At 46.5% G+C, this 17,719-nt stretch overlaps 1 protein-coding gene across 30 annotated transcripts in view; it reads left to right on the forward strand.

The window, feature by feature from the left end:
- Positions 1-17,719, forward strand: part of MAPK8IP3 (mitogen-activated protein kinase 8 interacting protein 3) — a 75,971-nt gene continuing 58,252 nt past the window's right edge. For all 30 annotated transcript variants that reach the window (XM_063343529.1, XM_063343541.1, XM_063343531.1 and 27 more), the window contains exon 1: positions 1-359. In XM_063343529.1, the coding sequence (XP_063199599.1) occupies positions 42-359 (318 nt within the window). In that variant the 5' untranslated portion in view covers positions 1-41. The remainder of the gene's footprint in view (positions 360-17,719) is intronic.

Below are 17,719 nucleotides of genomic sequence, written 5' to 3' on the forward strand. Positions count from 1 at the left end.
GAGCGGAGCGGCGCGGCGCGGGTGGCTGTCAGGCCGGCAGGATGCTGGAGATCCAGCTGGACGATGGCGGGGTGGGGGGGTACCCGGGCGACGATTACTGCTCGGGGTCGGTGATGTCGGAGCGGGTCTCGGGCCTCGCCAACAGCATCTACCGCGAGTTCGAGCGGCTGATCCACTGCTACGACGAGGAGGTGGTGAAGGAGCTGATGCCGCTGGTGGTGACGGTGCTGGAGAACCTGGACTCGGTGCTCACCGACAACCAGGAGCACGAGGTGGAGCTGGAGCTGCTGCGGGAGGACAACGAGCAGCTCCTCACGCAGTACGAGAGGGAGAAGGCGCTGCGCAAGCAGGCCGAGGAGGTGAGCGACGCCGCCCCGCGACCATCTTGGCCGCCCGCCGGGTGGGGGCTGCGGCGGAGGGCGGGCGGGGGGGCGGCTCGGGCCTGTGCAGGCCTCGGCTCCGGCCCCTCCGTCGGCGGGGCCCGCACGGCGCGGCGGGGCGGGCGGGGGAGCCCCGGGCAGCGGCCGGCGGTACCTTCTAGAAGGGGAAGCGCGGGCCCTGCCGGACCTCCCCGCCCCGGGGCGGCCGCTGCCCCCGGCGGGATCCCGGCCCGGCCCGCAGCACCGGGCAGGTGTCGCTGCGGCTGATCCGCCCCTTCCAAAGGCGGGGAGAGCTGGGGGGGGGTGGTGTGGGGGGGGCGCGAATGGGACTAAACGAAAATAGCTGCGGTGCTGTGGATTTGAAGAATGCATTTTGGAGTTCCCACAGCGCATAAAGGGCTTGACATCTACGCTAATTTGGGGCTTAAAAAAAATACTTCTTAAAATCGGTAATTTCTGTGCGGCCACACAGCTGTTTTAATGTCAGCAGTAAGCTATTTAGTTGGAGCAAATAATTACCTTTAGAGGATAACATCTGTTTTTTCACACTTGTTTTTAGCAAAACTACACCTTGAACCTCAATACAATAGTTCCCCAAGTTGCCACCTCCAGTCTCCTGGAGCATGCACTGGCTCCCATGGGGGCCATGCCGGCGCCGCTCGCCTGGAAGCGGGGTTTGAAAGGGACCATGAGAAGAGCAAACCCCTCTGATGGAAAGGGACGAAAATCCTTGGGTTACAAAGACTCACGTGCAGGCAAAACAGAGTGGGGAGATGGCTTGCACTCTGTCTTCTTGGGGGGTTTCACTAGATGATCTCCGGAGGTCCCTTCCAACCCTATGATTCTATGATTCTTCCTACACCTGTCACTGCTGAAATCAAGAGCGTCTCTTCAGCCATGAGCAAGCACTGTGAACCACAGGGTTTGCTGTTCAGACCCTTGAAGTGAAGGTCTGTGAGCTGGGGTAGAGCACTGGTGGCAGAAGGTGGCCATCGCCACTGCATCACCCTCCTTTCACTATGCAACTTCTTAAAAAGTGGGGTTTTTTTCCATCTTATAGACATAAGAAAGGGCAGAAGATTTAAGATGCAGTAGTCTTACTGGGAGTCAGGTTCTGATTTGGTAAGGGGTAATAAATGAAGAAGCTTTTAAACTGGAGGACAATGTAAAGCACTGTGCAGTTTTTGAACAGACATGTTCATGTTGCTTAATAATCACGTGCAAGGATCTCGCTGACTTGGTGAGGGGCACACTTGCAGCCCATTACTAATACGGAAAGCGAGAGCCAGTCAGTTAAAGTTTTAGGCCTGAGTTTTAATTATGGATTAACAGACTAATAAGTAATCTTTAAAATTCTTTTGAATGCAGGTAGGGATTGAAAAACGATTCTGAATACATGAAACTTTACTGATTAAACATTGTGTGGAGACGGTATTTTGCAGCTTCTGAGAAATACAGTTTTTAAAAGTGCCCTGTTTATGGGGGTAAAAAAAACAGGGACTACAATGGGGAATGGAACAGTCCAGTTGGAATGATCTTGCATCTTTGGACTGGGGTAGATTTTTGTTCTTAACTTACTACATACAGGATGCATTTTCTGGAAGGAAACATAGTGACAACAGTTACATTCCCTGCAAGGAAACTCAGTAACCATAGCAGAATGCTGCTTGCTGAGATTTAAAAAGCTGCTGCTGCTGCTGATACTCTGTTGTCCTTATGCACCGCTCACTGTAAGTGGGGAAAAAAATGTCTCCAAGGAGACTTGTTACCAAAAAGGAATAGATAATGCGCTTTTTATGAGAACAAATGAGTATTCAGCCTCTACATAATCCCTGTTACAAGGTCATATATGGAATATATCGCTGTTCTCTCCCTTTGCATATAACAAAAAGTACATTATTTATCTGCACCTGTTTCCCATATGCTGCTCACTGTGCAGTAAATTACATGTTACGGAGGTGAAAACCTGTGCATTACACAGAATTCTGCTGTCTACCAGGTAATTGTAAACGGTCAAAAAATAGAAAAACCTTTTTCCCACCAGAATGTGCGTTGCTGCCCAGTAGCAGTGCCCATAGTAACCAGGGAAGGTCCATCCCACTTCCTGAGCAGTGTTCAGCCTCCTGTGCTGCGCCTCATCTTGGGGCAAGAGCTTCACTTTTAAGGGGGAGGATCCTCCTCTGGGAATGGGATTTGACCCCGGTCTCGATTCCTCTCTGCATATAAGTGCTAATTACAGCAAATGAAGTGACACTGAGAGGTTGGGAGTTGGAGATAAAAAACTGATCTGTTCTCTTGCAATATCATGTCAAAAGACCCCCGAGTTGTAATTACTCTATATTAGTTTACTAATTTCAAAGTAACTGAAACCAGAAGCGGGCATTGGTCTCAGGCGTAAAAGTGTGTTGTATTGTCTTGTTACCACCAGCGCAGAACCATCAAATCTTGCTGTTTTGTCTTTATGCAGAAATGGCGCACAAACAGGCTCTATAGGTATGTTTTGTTCAATTAGGGCTGTTTCTAACAACTTTCATTTCACTTTTTCTGAACGCCATAGAGTTAAGTTTTCCTTCTCAATACTCTTTTGTCTCTTTCTCTAAGATGATTCTATATATTATCTTTCAAACCAGTCTTTGTTTTCTGTTGCTTTGTTTTCTAAACACTTTGGCTGCAGAGTGACTCCATATTTTCCATTTGTCATAAAATAGGACAGGAGAAGCACCTAGGCAAATGGATTGAAAATAGAAGTTCCTTGAGATGAAGCGGTGCTGTCGGTCCGTGATTACGGGGCTTAGTACACAACGTTTCAGTTTTCCGTGACCTCCTAGCTACTGAAGATGTGGGATTGCACCAGATTCTCAGTGCTTTTGTTTTCTTCCCTCTCTTCCATACTGCATATGAACATAGGGTAATTATCGCTTGCACGGTATGGTGTTTTGCAGGATCACAGCATTGTTTACTTTGGCAGGGACCTCCTGAGACCATCTAGTCCAGCAGCCCCTGCTCAGGCAGGGTCAGCTTGTCCCAGGTTGTCCAGGGCCACATCCGGCGAGAGTTGGAGCATCTCCGCAGGTGGAGACTCTACAGCCTCTCTGGGCGACTGTGCCAGCGTTTGACCCCCCTCACAGTAAAAGTGCTCCCTTGTGTTCAGGTGGAATTTTGCGTGGTTGAATTCGTGTCTGTTGCCTCTTGTCCAGAGAAGGGTCTGTCTCCCTCGTCCTCCCTCCCTCCCTCCTCCCCAGCAGGTCCTTAAACACGCTGGCAGGATCTCCCCGAGCCCTCTGTTCTCCAGGCTGAAGAGCCCCAGCTGTCCCAGCCTCCTCTCCTAGGAAAGGTGCTCCAGTCCATTTATCACCTTTGTGGCCCTGGTATTTCTAGTGGCGTATACGAACACTTGGTATTTATTTATTTTTACTGGCTAAATATTGTTTTTAGCTTGATTTCCTAAGGAAATGAAGCTTACGTGATCATTCTGTTAGAGTGGTAACTCCCCAATAACTTAGGAAGCTGGCGTCTGCTTTCAGCCATGTTTGTAAAATAAAAAAAAAGGGCTAGCTATATATTTTTTTCATTTTCTTTTATTTTTTTTGTGAAAAGCAAAAGAGAGAAAGGCCAAGTGAAGGTCATGCCTGGAGGATTCCAGTGTGCAGGTCAGCAGCAGGACGGCTGGCATGTGGGTGTGGGGCAGGTGGGTCTGGCTCTTGTTTGCCCATGCAAATGCAGTCTCTTCCTGCTGTCTGCTCAGAAGACACGTGGGGGTAGAGTTGGGACAGGGAAAGGGCTAGGGGACATCAGCAGGAATCCCCAGGGAAAACAAGCTTTATTGGGTCCGCTCTTAATCAGACATTTTGTTTTATGTTAGCCGCTTTCCTAATGTTCTGATTTTTCTTCCCTTGAATAAAAGCACCACCGTGTGCCCTAAATGCTGGTTGTGTGTCTATGGTTGGACTTGATGATCTCAAAGGTTCTTTCCAACCATGAAGATTCTATGATTCTGCAGAGGTAGTTGGTCATGTTTGGGCACTAATTCCAAGATCAGCGTGCATGTGTAAGTGCACATAAAAGCATTCGCAGATGGGAAGCACAGAAGCATGGAGCCGGTTGGCGTAAGTTAGCATTGCTCCTTGGAGGTCGGAAAAGCAAGACGAGTCTCTGCCGGGTGTGCAGGCGGCCCTCTCACCTCTCGTTGCATGAAAACTGCTTCCAGTGAAATTTCATACATCGCAAAGGCAACGGTTGTGCTGTCCAAAGAAACAAAAAGTACGTTGATTGATTTGCAACATCAGTTAATGCTCATTAGAATTTTTAAAATGGTTACTCACTTAACGTGCGTATACATATGGTGTACAGATAAGTACCTGGTGCTGGTTAGGAGGTCTGACCACCTTGTGAAAGGCTTTTGTAGCTTGTGTTCTGCACTATGGCAGTCCAGCATCCGGAAGCAACCTCCATTGGAAAGTGGTTAAAGAAACCTCTGTCTCAGTAAATGTGGTTGCTGTTTCTAAACGACAGCTCTTCTACCTGTGGTGGTAGGTGTGTTTCCAGGCTGCAGGCACTGGCGAGCAGGTGACACTGCGCACGTCAGCATGGTTGGGCATTTGCTCAGCTCTGGAAGCGAGGAGCCGTTGTGTGACCATGTGGTAGAACCTTACGGGCTGTGGTTCTCAGAAACTTGTTTTGCTGTTGGACCTGACGAAGAGATGGGCGGTGCTGCTCCAAGCTGCCTGGTGACGTGACGTGAGCTTTGGCAGCACAGGGATCCCCTGAAGCAGTGTTGCGCTGCCGTGTGTGGCATTCCCAGTGGGCTGTCTTTTGAGTTGTCATCTTCTGGGCTTCCCCAAAGGTGTATCTGTGCTCTGGGTACTTTCACAGAATCACAGACTGGTTGAGGTTGGAAGGGATCTGTGGAGGTCATCTGGTCCAACCACCCTGCTCTAGCAGGGTCACCCAGAGCAGGTTGCCCGGGACCGTGTCCAAGCATCGTTTGAGTATCTCCAAGGATGGAGACTCCACCACCTCTCTGGGCAACCTGTGCCAATGCTCAGTCACCCTCACAGTAAAAAAGGGTTTCCTCATGTTCAGAGGGAATCTCCTGTGTTACAGTTTGTGCCCATTGCCTGTTGTCCTGTCACTGGGCACCACAGGAAAGAGCCTGACTCCATCTTGTCTGCACCTTTCCTTCAGGTATTTATATAAATATTGAAGAGATCCCCTGAGCCTTCTCTTCTCCGGGTGCTCCAGCCCCTTCATCATCCTTGTGGCCTTTCACTGGACTTTATCCAGTATGTCCCTGTCTCTCTTGTGCTGGACAGCCCATCACTGGACATAACACTGCTGGTTGTGGCCTCACCAGTGCTGAATAAAGGGTAGGATCGCCTCCTCGACCTGCTGGCAAAAGCTGAGGACACCATTCATCTTCTTTGCCGCAAGGGCACATTGCTGGCTCACGTTCAACTTGGTGGCCACCAGGACCCCCAGTTCTCTGCGAAGCTGCTTTCCAGCATGGTGTCCCCAGCATACACTGGCGCTTGGGGTTGTGCTTCCCCAGGTGCAGCACCCAAAAAGGATGGGAACTGTAAAAGCCCTTTGCTGGCATTGCCACTGTGGGACTCATGTTCGAGAGACACCTGGCTGTCACCCTTTCCTACTTCCAAAATAAGCAACATGTCTGTCTTCTGATGACATGTTGCCATGGCCATCACTTCCTCTTTATGGCTTGCTATTTGTGTTGCTATTTAACATGGTAAGCACATTCACTTAGCAGTATTTTATTTTCATGTAATAAGGTGCCGCCAGTGTTTTGTTTGAGAATCAGTGGGCAGCGTTTTGGGAAGAGATGGTCCTTTGTGAGAGGCACGGACTGTAGTTGCTGCAGGTTTCTGTGTGGCTCTCCAGCTGGGTGGCAATATTGCAAGTTCACTGGCTCCTATCTGCATCTCAGACAACAGAAAGGCTTTTGAAAATGCCACCACCACCCACCCATCACCTTTTGTTAAGGGATACTTTAAATATTGTCCCTCCCTCATACACTAATCCCTTTTAAGAAGTTGGTGAGGAAGGGTGATAAAAGTGATGTGCTGTGCTCCAGCCTCCGGCGTTTTTCACTGTGAGAGCTTTTCCCCTTTCTGCCTTTATTTTCTTTCCCTGTGAAATGAATCTAAGCTTGGGAAGGCACTTTCCGTTTCCCTTCCCTGAAACCTGACCTCACAAATAGCTGATTAATGGGAGTTTTCTGCAGCTTGATGGTGACCTCATAGCATCCAAGCAGGAAAGCGTTTGGGAATAGCAGCCGCCAGATAAAGAGAGGCTTTGCTTATCACGTGGATCCTTTCCACTGTATGCAGTTGAAAGTAACTGGCAAGCATGAAATGCAGACTTACTGCACAGCCTTCTGTGTCCAAGGTCTCTCTATGTTCTTCAGACCCCTCTTCGTCCATTCCTGGAGCCTGCGGGCACTGCCAGATTTCAGCAACAGAACGAGCAGCAGAATCTGTGTCGTTATTAGAGGGTTCTTCCAATTTACCTTGGGTTCTTTTTTGCAATTGTCTTGATTTACAAAAGCTGTTGGTCCCGGAGAAACAAGATTCTTCATTTTCGTGAAAAGTACTGTGACATTTGTAATGTTTTTGTTTGTTTTTTTTTTTTCTACTGAATGTGCGAATGCTAGATTTCGTATTTATGATACTTTCCTCTTTACTTGTTGTAAGGTTGCAAAATATGTCTGTTTAATCTTTCAGAAGTGAAAAGCAACACAAGTGTGACCGTCTGTAAAGTGATCCCGTGTCTTCTGGGTGGGACAAACTTTAAATTGTGGGGGTATTAATCATCTTTTCTCACTTTTCTCGTATGTCCTTTGTCAGTGATATCAGTTGAACGTGATTCAGAATTGATCACAGTGTTGCAGATTATAATTAAAACTGGGCAACTGAAGATAATAACATTAACTCCACATATTTAAAAAGTAAGCAACAACAAAAAATGTTTCTGGAGGCCCCTGGGTTTCAAATTCCTATCTAAGTAGGCAGTGTTAGTTATAACAGTTCTAATTTTCTCTTTTCCTTCTGAAATGGTAAACTTACGAGCCATCCTTACCAAGAGTGACAGCCTCGTCACTGCTTTGGCCTATGATCAGCACATCCACCGTGTGAAGGATGGTAATCTTTGGATTCTGAACATGCCTTTCCTTACAAAAAATGGTAGCAATAAAACTAAATAGGATTGTAAGCCAAAGGTATAACATCCCGGTGCGTGATGCAGGGCTAGGATCAATGTTAATGCAAACAGCGATAGAAAGAATTCTTTCCTTCCCCTGAAGGTGAAGTAGGGGCATTTGCTGGGAAATAATGAAACGGTGCCTTTTCTCCACTCAGATGTGAGGGACGAGAGCTGCCTCTGCAAGCAGAAGGAGGGTTTGCTGCTGCTCTGGATGGGTTCCTGCCCTGCCCCTACCCCTGCCAACGCGACACCGGGGAAGGGACTGTCTGCAGAGGTTTAAGAGCAGCAGCCACTCTCCTCCCTCTCCACGGTATGATTTTAGTATGATGGCAGTCTGCCTTTTTAGATTTGCTTCCTTCTTTGTGCATCACTCCTGAGGCGAGTCGGCACGCGATAGGGTTGCGGAGCGGGGGCGATGGCGCGGATGAAACCCAGGCTGGCAGCAGCGTGGTGTCCTGAAAGATGCAGAATGTGCTGGGCTGTTCCTGGGATCTCGTATCCCACAGGATCTATCTCGCTGGTGGCCTAGTCAGCACTGGTTTTGAGGTGTAGGAGAGACAAGTATCCTGCTGCTGAGAAGCCAAGCTGGTCTGATGGAGGAGTACCAAGTGGATCAACTGCCGTCTAAGAGCTAAAATACAAGACGTAACGCTTTGGGGTTAGTCAGAGGAAAAAATGCTCTTACAAATGCAGAGCAGCTTGTCCTTCCCTCTGTTTTTTGACTTCTCCCCATAAAAAGTTTGTGTGTGGAATGCTTTTTTTTTTAATGTAAAAAATATGGATTTTTTTAGTGTATTAGAGATGTTGTTATAGGACAAACAGTTGCTGGAAAGCCACTTGCTAAAAACGCTTGATTAGTCATTCTGAATTTTTCTAATAAATGGTATGGAGTCAACACTGATCAGATTAAATGAATTTGGAGAGTCTTACAAGTGTTATTAAAGAAAGCTAACAAAATCAATTTGTGACAGGCAGTAGAAACTGACCGTATGATATGTATTTCTGTCACTTTATGAGCAATCAGGCTTTCCAAACGTAGTGCCTGCCCATCAGTCCTTGCCATCTCGTAACCTTACTTTATTCTTGCTGATCTGGGACGAAAAAAAACCCCTATATCCAAACACAGATCCTTCATACAAATCCTCTTTATGTCACTCAAGCTTATGGCACTTACTAATATTCATAAATATCAGTGTGTTTTATTAAAAATTACCTTTGAAATTAATCTTAGAGAGCGCGATGAGCTATTACTTTATTTGAAGAGCAATTCACGATAATATTCTGGATTTTAGTTGTGATGATGATCTGGGGTTGTCACCAGGTTTCCCCTTAACAGGTTTACCCACGTAAGTCAAATTGTAAACCCCAAGCGGGCTTTGATGAGGCGCTTTCCCCTGATGAAATGAAACAGGCTGCTTCCTGCTCACTTTCTCTTTACGGCTCTGCAGGTGGATTTTTCGAGCATGTTGTTGGGATGTGTTAGGCATCTGAAGGCAGAACTTCGTGTTGGGGTTTCAGGAGGTAGAATTGTAACAGAAAAGCCAAGGATGTCTGGGAAGGTTCAGACTTACTACCATTGCAGGTGAATTTAATGTGATGACTGAAGTTTCCAGAAAAATCCCTAGCCAGTCTTCACTTCTCTGAGAATGATGGAATCTTTCATCTAGCACAGGCACCCTGGCACCATCGTTCTTCCTCTTGCCCACTGGGGAGGATGAAGATGGCACACATCTCTATCATTGTTGGAAGATGGCACACATCTCTCTCATCGTCGGTTGTCATGGTGCCTCCGACAAGTCGTAGCAGGCTAGATCCTTTCATGCTGCTGAGGAGGAAGTGTGGGGTGTCCCAGGTGAGAGGAGCTGCTCCGTTCCTGTTCTTACCTCCTCCTGCATAGTCCTCCTGCACAGTCCTGGAGCTCCCGTGGGCAGTGCTGGCCAGGCGGTGGCTGCTCTGCATTGACCTCAGGTGGTGAAGTGATGTCTGAGCAGCACACTGGACCCTCCCCTGCCATTCCCAGTGGGATTCTGCTTGGCATTTCCAGGACGCTGCACCATGGTACTCAGACACTTACATCACATTGTGCGTGCGAGCGTCATAGGCTCCGCCTGTCTCACCCTGACTGTGTGAGTGCTGTGCGAGGGCCAGCAGATGTGTGCAGGGCTGCCATTTCATCTCTCTGCTTCTCAGTCAGCGCTAACGTCAGTTCTAGTCCAGTCTTTCACATAGATAGACCACTATTCTGAGGTTGCACATGGATGTTGGCAAGATTGACAGCTAATGTGCACGTCCAGGAATGCCACACATAGGCCATCACAAACACTGCAATTCTTCTGCATTTTGTGGTAGAAAATCCCTTCTTTTCTTCAAGGAGGTGGTCAGCCTTCAAAATTTATGCATCGGGTGTGGTATTCTCTTTGTCTGCAGTTCGCTTTGCAGTCTGTTGGGCTGCAGGGTGTCCAGAATGATGTCCTTGGAGCTGTGTCTTGCTTTCCAGGACAGATTGCTGTAGTTGAGGTCTCAATGGGAAGCATTGGACCTGTTGCTCCTGAGCTGGATGGTGACCTGGTCTCCACTGGTTGTGGCCTTCTCTCCCAGTGCCCTCATTTGAAGGGACCTGCTCAAGACAGAATGCGATGCTCGACTGAGTCTGACAAAAACAGGGTCAGGCTCGTTTTTCTCTCCCATTCTCCTGGGGCTTGGCCATCCCGCTTGGCCTCAGCCATTCCACTTTGTGGCACGAACGTCAGTTGCCTCTGAGTGCTAGAGCAGATCTGCTCGTTCCCCTGGAGCGGGGAGGCAACCTAACAGCATCGAAACAGGCTTGCCTGTCCTTCCATCTGCAGTGTTTTGTGGAAAGGTTTTCTTGTTGGACGCGTGCCAGGTTTCTCCCAAAAGGTAATTGTACGTAGTAATGGTAAATCCAAATTTAAAACAGGAAAATTAACAGATCTGTTAATGATTAGGTATTTTCAAGGTGTACGGCCCAGAGGCAAGTTAGCTTTTTGCCCTCTTTTTTCAGAGTCTGTCTGAAATTTTTGGTTCTGGGATTCTGTGCTTGAAAAAGGACCAAAAGGGCTCGTGTGCAGCACATTTATGAACAGCACATTTGGAAGAACTATACAATATGATATACAACACATTTAGAAGAACTCGGTTATGGAGAAGTACCTTCCCACTGTGGGGAGAGGTGTAATTTCAGAATGTTTTACAGTTTTCTTTCACCAATCAATGGTAGCTTTGGAAAATAATCCAAATATGTGTTTTGGTTGAGCTAAAACCAGAATTCTGTATTTTCTTATTTAGTTGTTAATAATTGTAAAATACATTGTGTCTTGCAGACAGTGGGCCCATGGGGACACGTGTTTAAAGAATTCAGTGTGTCGCAGCAAATGGAGATGGGGAGTAAGGCAAGAGGCGTGTGGTGTGTGCAGACGTGCATGTCTGCGTGCGCAGGACTAGAAGACAGTGAAATTGGCTGGTTACTGAGCGTGGCACATCTCATATACTGGGTTGTTTTAGAGCTGCAGCTGGGAAGGCAGGTGTCTGTATTCAGGACCTCTCTAGGTCAGAGTGGGTAGGCGGGTAGGCAGAGTTGGTGGTATTCGTTGTAGAGCCGCCCGTGGTGGTAAAATCGAGAGGAATCTGGTGCTCTCCACATTTATTTTGGTGCACGTGTTTTCCTCCAGCGTTACTTAAGCAACCTGTTTAGATTGTGTTTCAGAGTTATCAGAGGTAAAATCAGAGTGAGTGTTTTCAGAGCTGAGAGATTTTCAAGTAACTGAGACATTAAGTAGCATTTTTCTTACTAAATCTTAAGGAGTTTTATATTTCATGGTGATGATGGCATTAATTGACTGCCTCTGTCTGGGGCTGCCTTCCCATTTCTCTACATTTTTTGTTGCTAAGTTTCAATATTCTCGCCAGAAGCCCATAGAATGGATTTTTTTTTTTTTGTTAGTGATATGTCCACTGATTTATATTGGGTATAATGGAGTATTTCGGATGTCTTTCTCTACATGGTCTAAATTTGACCTTCTGAAATCTAGTTATAAAGCTCATCTGAAGCTCCACTAGGAAATAACGTAGTCTTAGCTCTAGTGAGAGGGTTAAATTCCAAGCCCAAAATGTCTTTTAAAGACAAGTTGTTTCTCACTGGTTCGATGCAATTTGGCGCTCTCTCTATATAAAATAAGGAGATACGGTATTTATGCACATATGCTCAAGAAATTATATTAGTCATACTTCTTACTGTGTTTTCATGTTATTAGAAAATGGTGAAAGACTTTTTTAGAGAAATAATACTTTTTCATTTGTGATTTGAACATAACAGTGTTCCAACAGATACTACTCTACTTTCACAATCAATCTCTGAGCATTTATGTTTAAAAGAACGTGCAATTGAAGTTAAAATGTTATTTTTATCCATTGATGTGCATATACCTGTACTAGGTGCCGTCTGCCTCCAGAAATCTCCTCTACTTACGAATGTGACTGGAGAAGTCTGCTTCAAAGGGGCTTCCCAGCGCGGTGCCTCTGGATCTGCATGGGGAAGATGGAGCCTGTGGTGGCCTGGCAGCAGGGAGTCTCTGGTTTTACTAATTGTCCTCTCTCTGGAGGTCCTGCTCCAGCAGAACACGTGCCACACATTGAGCTTCAGGGACGTTACAGGCTCCATCAGCTGCCATGCTGATCACGGCCGCGGTGTTGGGGTTGTCCGTCTGGTGATGGCTGGCAGCTTCATTTCTTCCATGGTGGCTGTGGCTTCAGCGGGGGCCGTACCCCTATCTTGGGGCCCTGCCGTGGGGGCAGGCAGCGCACCTCACCCTTCCCACCGGCCTGCTGCCTGTTCTGCTGGAGTCTTGATGGCAGCTCTGCTGCTCACTGGCACGGTGGTCTTTGGCAAATCTTCTACTCACTTTGTTACGGTTTTTTAAATCTGTAAAATAATGATTTAAGCACCTCTCAGGTGATTTAACACAATTTTTCATGACAGCCACCTTTTGTACCAGCATTAAATGCAATTGCAGCATCTGTGTAATTCTAGTTATTTGAAACACTGCCTACATTTTACCCACCTTAGTCTCACCTCCCTGCTTTCTTTCCTTTTTGTTCCTTCGGCTGGGTGGCTTTTGTAGTGTGTAGCCTGAGTTGGATGAGAATTGCCACCTGATTTGTGCCATAATTCCAGATACAGAAATACATACATTTTAGTCTTCACAAAGGAAGAAAAGTTTTCATTACTAGGCTGTGTAATTTTTATTTTTTTCCCTGTCTTTGTTCCATTAATATTTGTTTCATTATCCATTGTTATCCATGCTCTGTTTCTGTTCAGTGTTTAAAAACAGTGCATTGGTATCTTTTATCTCTCTGAGTGGAGGCTTGTGCTAAGCTGTGCAGGAAGCAGAAAACTCCGATTTCAATGACACAATGTCATACATGAAAACATTTAGAAAGAAAGAAAGAAAAAACAGGGAGGCAAGAGTTTGGATAGCAGTTGTTGGGTGCACTTGTGGTATGATGATCTCTGTGATTTGGGAGAAAATGAACATCTACACTCTTGAAATAAGGAAGGTTATCTTAAACTAGTATTTTACTGAGAATGCCTCGGTCCAAGTGCCCAGCTTTCGTAGTAAAGCCGGGTGTGGAGGCAGCATGTGATGACATGACGGGTGTTCAGCATCCACTCAACCTCTTGTTTTAATACTGAATGGTCTATTGCTATATGTCTATACACACGCACAAATATAAAGTACTGATGGTATTAAGTATGTCTGTAGCTATAGTATGTCTGGTTATAGTGCTGGGGACTGTCTTGGTTTGAGTTACTCTGGACTTGATCCCAAGAGACTTCTTACCGCATGGTAATTTTTGCACCAACTCTGGAACTGTTTCACCTCTAGCATTCTTAGAGAGACACCCACTCTTAATTAAAAAACTTAGGACAGTAACACTGGAAGGGACTTCCTGAGTCAGCACGTCCCGTCCCTTGGTATTGCAGGCAATGGAGTTATATAATCCCTTTCATAAATATATCATGCTTTTGTCTTAAAACCATTAGTTAAATCTCCTGCCTCTGCTTTTTTGAAAGGTAACGTTCTAAATTGCAGTGGAGTAGGAGGTTTTTTTTTTGTTTTGGGGGTTTTTTTTGTGGCCTGGTTTTACTGGTTTGTTCTTGTGCCAGTGTTGTCCTTTACTATTGGTAAGTTTTCCCTCTATCAAATATTTGTGTCTTTGCTGTGTTAATGGAAACTGGGCTGGTCCTATCTTGGTCTTAGTTTGCTAGGTGTTGGAGCCAAGCTTTCTGTTCCCCCCCCCCGAAGAAGACGGGTGAGCTGGCCTGTGCTGCATGTCCCACTAGCATGGAGGTGCCTGTGTGTCACCTGGCCAGCCTGGTCTTGTTTTACAGATTCCCTCATCCCCTTCTTCCTTGAGTAACACTTGGCTGCATCCGATGCTTGGGTCCCCTGAGAGGTAGGAGGAGTAATGGGTGGTTTTCCAGGTACATCTTACCAGTGCATTGTACGGTGGCGTGAATGCTCTCCTGGGAGTGTCCCAGTGTCACATTGCCTTTTCCAAAGTCCCAGTAATAAGATTTACCTGAGGGCTGCCAGTTTTGTTAGCATGGTCCATGCACTCCTTTGCAGTCTGTGTGACGTGGAGCGGCAGGAGGCAGCAGCGTGTCTGTCTCCTCTCTGCCCTCCTCACGCTGCAGTTGTATCTGGCCCAGAGCACATCACCATGGGACCTGGTTAACTAATCGTTTTGTCGTCAGCTCCTTCCTCTTGACCTTCCTCATCACAGCAAAAATGGCTGTCCCTGTGTGCAGGCCCTCGCAGTCGTGTGCTGTTCAGTCCCAGTATTGCTCTGGTCTCCAGCGTCATCCAGTTCTTCCTCTGTGATAGTCTGGCTCTCTTTAGTGCTGATGGCACCTTCTGGTCTTGTGTCATCTTCACAGTTGCTCCTCCTTCCTTGTTGGCCATGCTTCCTGATAGAAATACGAAACAAGGCTGTTCTCAAGGCGGTTTTGAGAAGAACTCTGCTGGCAGCCCATCCCTTCTTTGTGCACGCCTTTCCTCCACCACATCTGCTGTCCCAAGCAAGCATGTCGTTAGTCCCACCGAGAGATGTGAGTGGCAGGATGCGCGAACTCGAACTCTGTGTCTCCGGCAGAGCTGGAGCAGGGTCGAGGGTGTGGGAAGGTCCCGTCTACCTCTCCTGGCTGTGCTGTAGCACCAGGCCTACTTCACGGAGAGCATCTTAAGAGAAAAGGGATCTTCCTTTGAAAAAAGGCTCAGGTCCCTTGGAACAGGAAAGTAGTAGATGGTAATCTTTGCATAAATCAACCAAAAATACATTTCTTTCACGGAAGGCATTCAACGACCAATCTATGACTATAGAGTATCTCGCAGATAAAAGATGTCTTTCTGACTAATTGAAGTTGGCAATGGGAACAAAAATCTTTATCTCCAAGCTCTGCAGATGTAAAGGAGATGTTCGTTCACTAGAAGGTTGTATGCTTTTATGGAGATGGAAATGTTCCTTCAGGAGTGCATTTGTCTTTGAAGAGGATAGCAAAGATTCACACGCAGGGCACAGCTCGGAGCATCTTTCCATCACAAAACTGTACTCTGTGTCCTTCTGGACTAATAAATTCTAAAAAGTAAATTAAGAATACAGTTAAAATGGGATTATAATGTGTCAGAAAAAATGGTGAGGAGGTTGGAGTTTTTCTCTTTTAGGATGTTTTGGCCATTCTACTAATAAATGGCCTTATTCATTGTCACCTTTATTTGCGGTCGCAGACCTCAGCCAAGGAAGGCTGATACTTATTTTTCCATATTAAGTACATATTTATGTGTAGGCATCTTGTAATGGATCTTAAGTATTCAATATAGAATTACTAATACAATCATGCATTCCTAATATAAAACACCTCCTGGCCCAAGCCCGATGTGTAACATAAGTTGTGTTGTGAATATGGTTTGAGCTTCAGACCAAGCTCTGCAATAAAAATGTAAGAATTTTTGTTACAGCTATCGCAACGGTGACTGATGCAATCATTACCGAACACGCCAGAACTGAGGAACCCATGCAGAGTAGAACAAGAGACAGTGGAGAACACAGCTGTGATTTGCTGAGTTTCGTGATAAGCACAGGTTGAGATTTTGAACAAGCATGAAATTTGAGATGGTCAATTAATTATCTGTGAGTTTTAAGAAGTGTGGTGTAGTCAGGGGTTTTAAATTGTGGATTGCTTCATTTCACAGTTGCAGCTGAATGTCTTCTCAGCTTGTGGACTGTGTGCTGTTTGTCAGCGCGCTTGTGGGAGTGTTACAGTTGGTCTTTTGAACTAGGTCTTATAAAATGAATACTTGAGGTAGGAACTTCTTGTTTGTGGTAACTAAGATCCTTCTGAGCTGGAGAGGGTGTGGGCTATTATTAGAATTTACACTTACTGATTGCACGTTTTCTTGTGGCACAGTTGCTGTTTGGGGTCTCTTTTATGTGATTGCAGATGTATTGGGATTTCACTGCACATCGATACTGCTGGGGAGCATCCGGGGGAAAATTGGGGAGCATACTGCAAGGGGATCCGGGGTTCACTCTTTAGGTGCTGTGGCTGAGATTGACCTGGGTCACCAGGAGAAGGGTCTCCTGAAGGCAAGGGCTTTCCAGGAGAAAGGGTGAGCATTGCTCGGGTCACCCTCAAACCCGTGGATCTGTCAGCTGGAAGCACTGGAGAGCGGACATGAGTGATTATCAGGTGAAATGCAAGGAGTCCCTTTTTACCTGTTAGTGAAACTCTGCTCTCAGGGAGCCAATGCATCTCTAAAATTCATGTGATGTTAGATACAGCACGTTGGAAACTCAGGTATGCTTTGATCACTGTGTGGGCTGGCGGCCGTATTTTTCTATTTGTGCGAGGGTATGTTTCAACTGTTGAGGCCAGTGGGGGAGAGCAGCTTTAAATATTTGCAAAAACCCTTGTTGTCACAAGGGAAACACTAAATATGTCTGCACTGCCTCTCTTCTTGGTAGAAACAAGGAATGTTTTCGTGCAGTGGAAGTTAATGTTGATGTAAGGTAGACAAGAGTCAATTCTTTAACCTTCTACTTCAGCTTTGCTGAATATAAAATTTACATAAAATGCCTGTAGGGATAAAAATATGAACATCTTTTCATAGTTTGAGATTTTTAACTGTTTATTTTTACACAGCTCTCTAGTGCTCTTCTGAAAAGTAGCTGCATCAATGCAGGCTGGCTTATAAAGTGAGAAGCAGAATTACCTTGATATCAACCATTGAAATAGAAGTTATTTCCCGAGGAACCATTTCACTGATGACCACCGTAATTCTGAGAACTGGCTTAATTTAAGGATCCTTTTTCTGAATTTAACAGTCTGTTGCTGAAGCTCAGGCATTGTTGGTATCCCACTGTGGCTATTGCCTGTGCAGGAGCTCCAAATAAGAAAGTGTGACTTGATGATTTGAGTGTCAAACACTACCTGGTAGACATGTGCTTTGTAAGGAAGTAATCTCTCTTCCCAAAGTTGCCGTTGAGGGAAATGGCTCCTGTTAAGAGCATGGAATGAAGTCTTCACCTTGAGTAGCATGTAAAACTCATCAGCGGCAGGCCTCATCATGGGACTGGAGACTTGGTTTTGAACAGCTCAGATTTAAATAGCCAGGAGCCAATCTATTTCTTCGTCACGGCTTTCTAAGACAAGATACTGTTCACGCAACTCCCTAAATTGCCAGCCCGAGGAGGTGCTGCCGGGAAGCTGTGCGGTGACCCCCAGCCAGCACCGCCCCCTCGCCTGGGGGCTCCCTGCGGCTGCGGCGATCTCGGCGAGGAAGAGCCCTTCCCGCTTCACCAGCGGATGCCCTGCCAGGTGGGCATTCCTCGCTTCCTCATGCAGGCTGCCTTCATACCCGGGGCACTGCCACTGTCTCCTGCCAGCATGGGGGCGAGGGGCCCGGCCTGACTGACCCCCACACTGCCTTTGGCACGCGTCACCATTGCACACACTGCCAGTCACCACAGATTAAGGCCACGTAGTGAGATCTCTGCATAGATGTGCATCTCTGGCTCTCTGCTTGGTTTATCACTGGTGTGATGTG

Source organism: Chroicocephalus ridibundus, chromosome 8 (genome assembly GCF_963924245.1).
Source record: "Chroicocephalus ridibundus chromosome 8, bChrRid1.1, whole genome shotgun sequence".
NCBI lineage: Eukaryota > Metazoa > Chordata > Aves > Charadriiformes > Laridae > Chroicocephalus > Chroicocephalus ridibundus.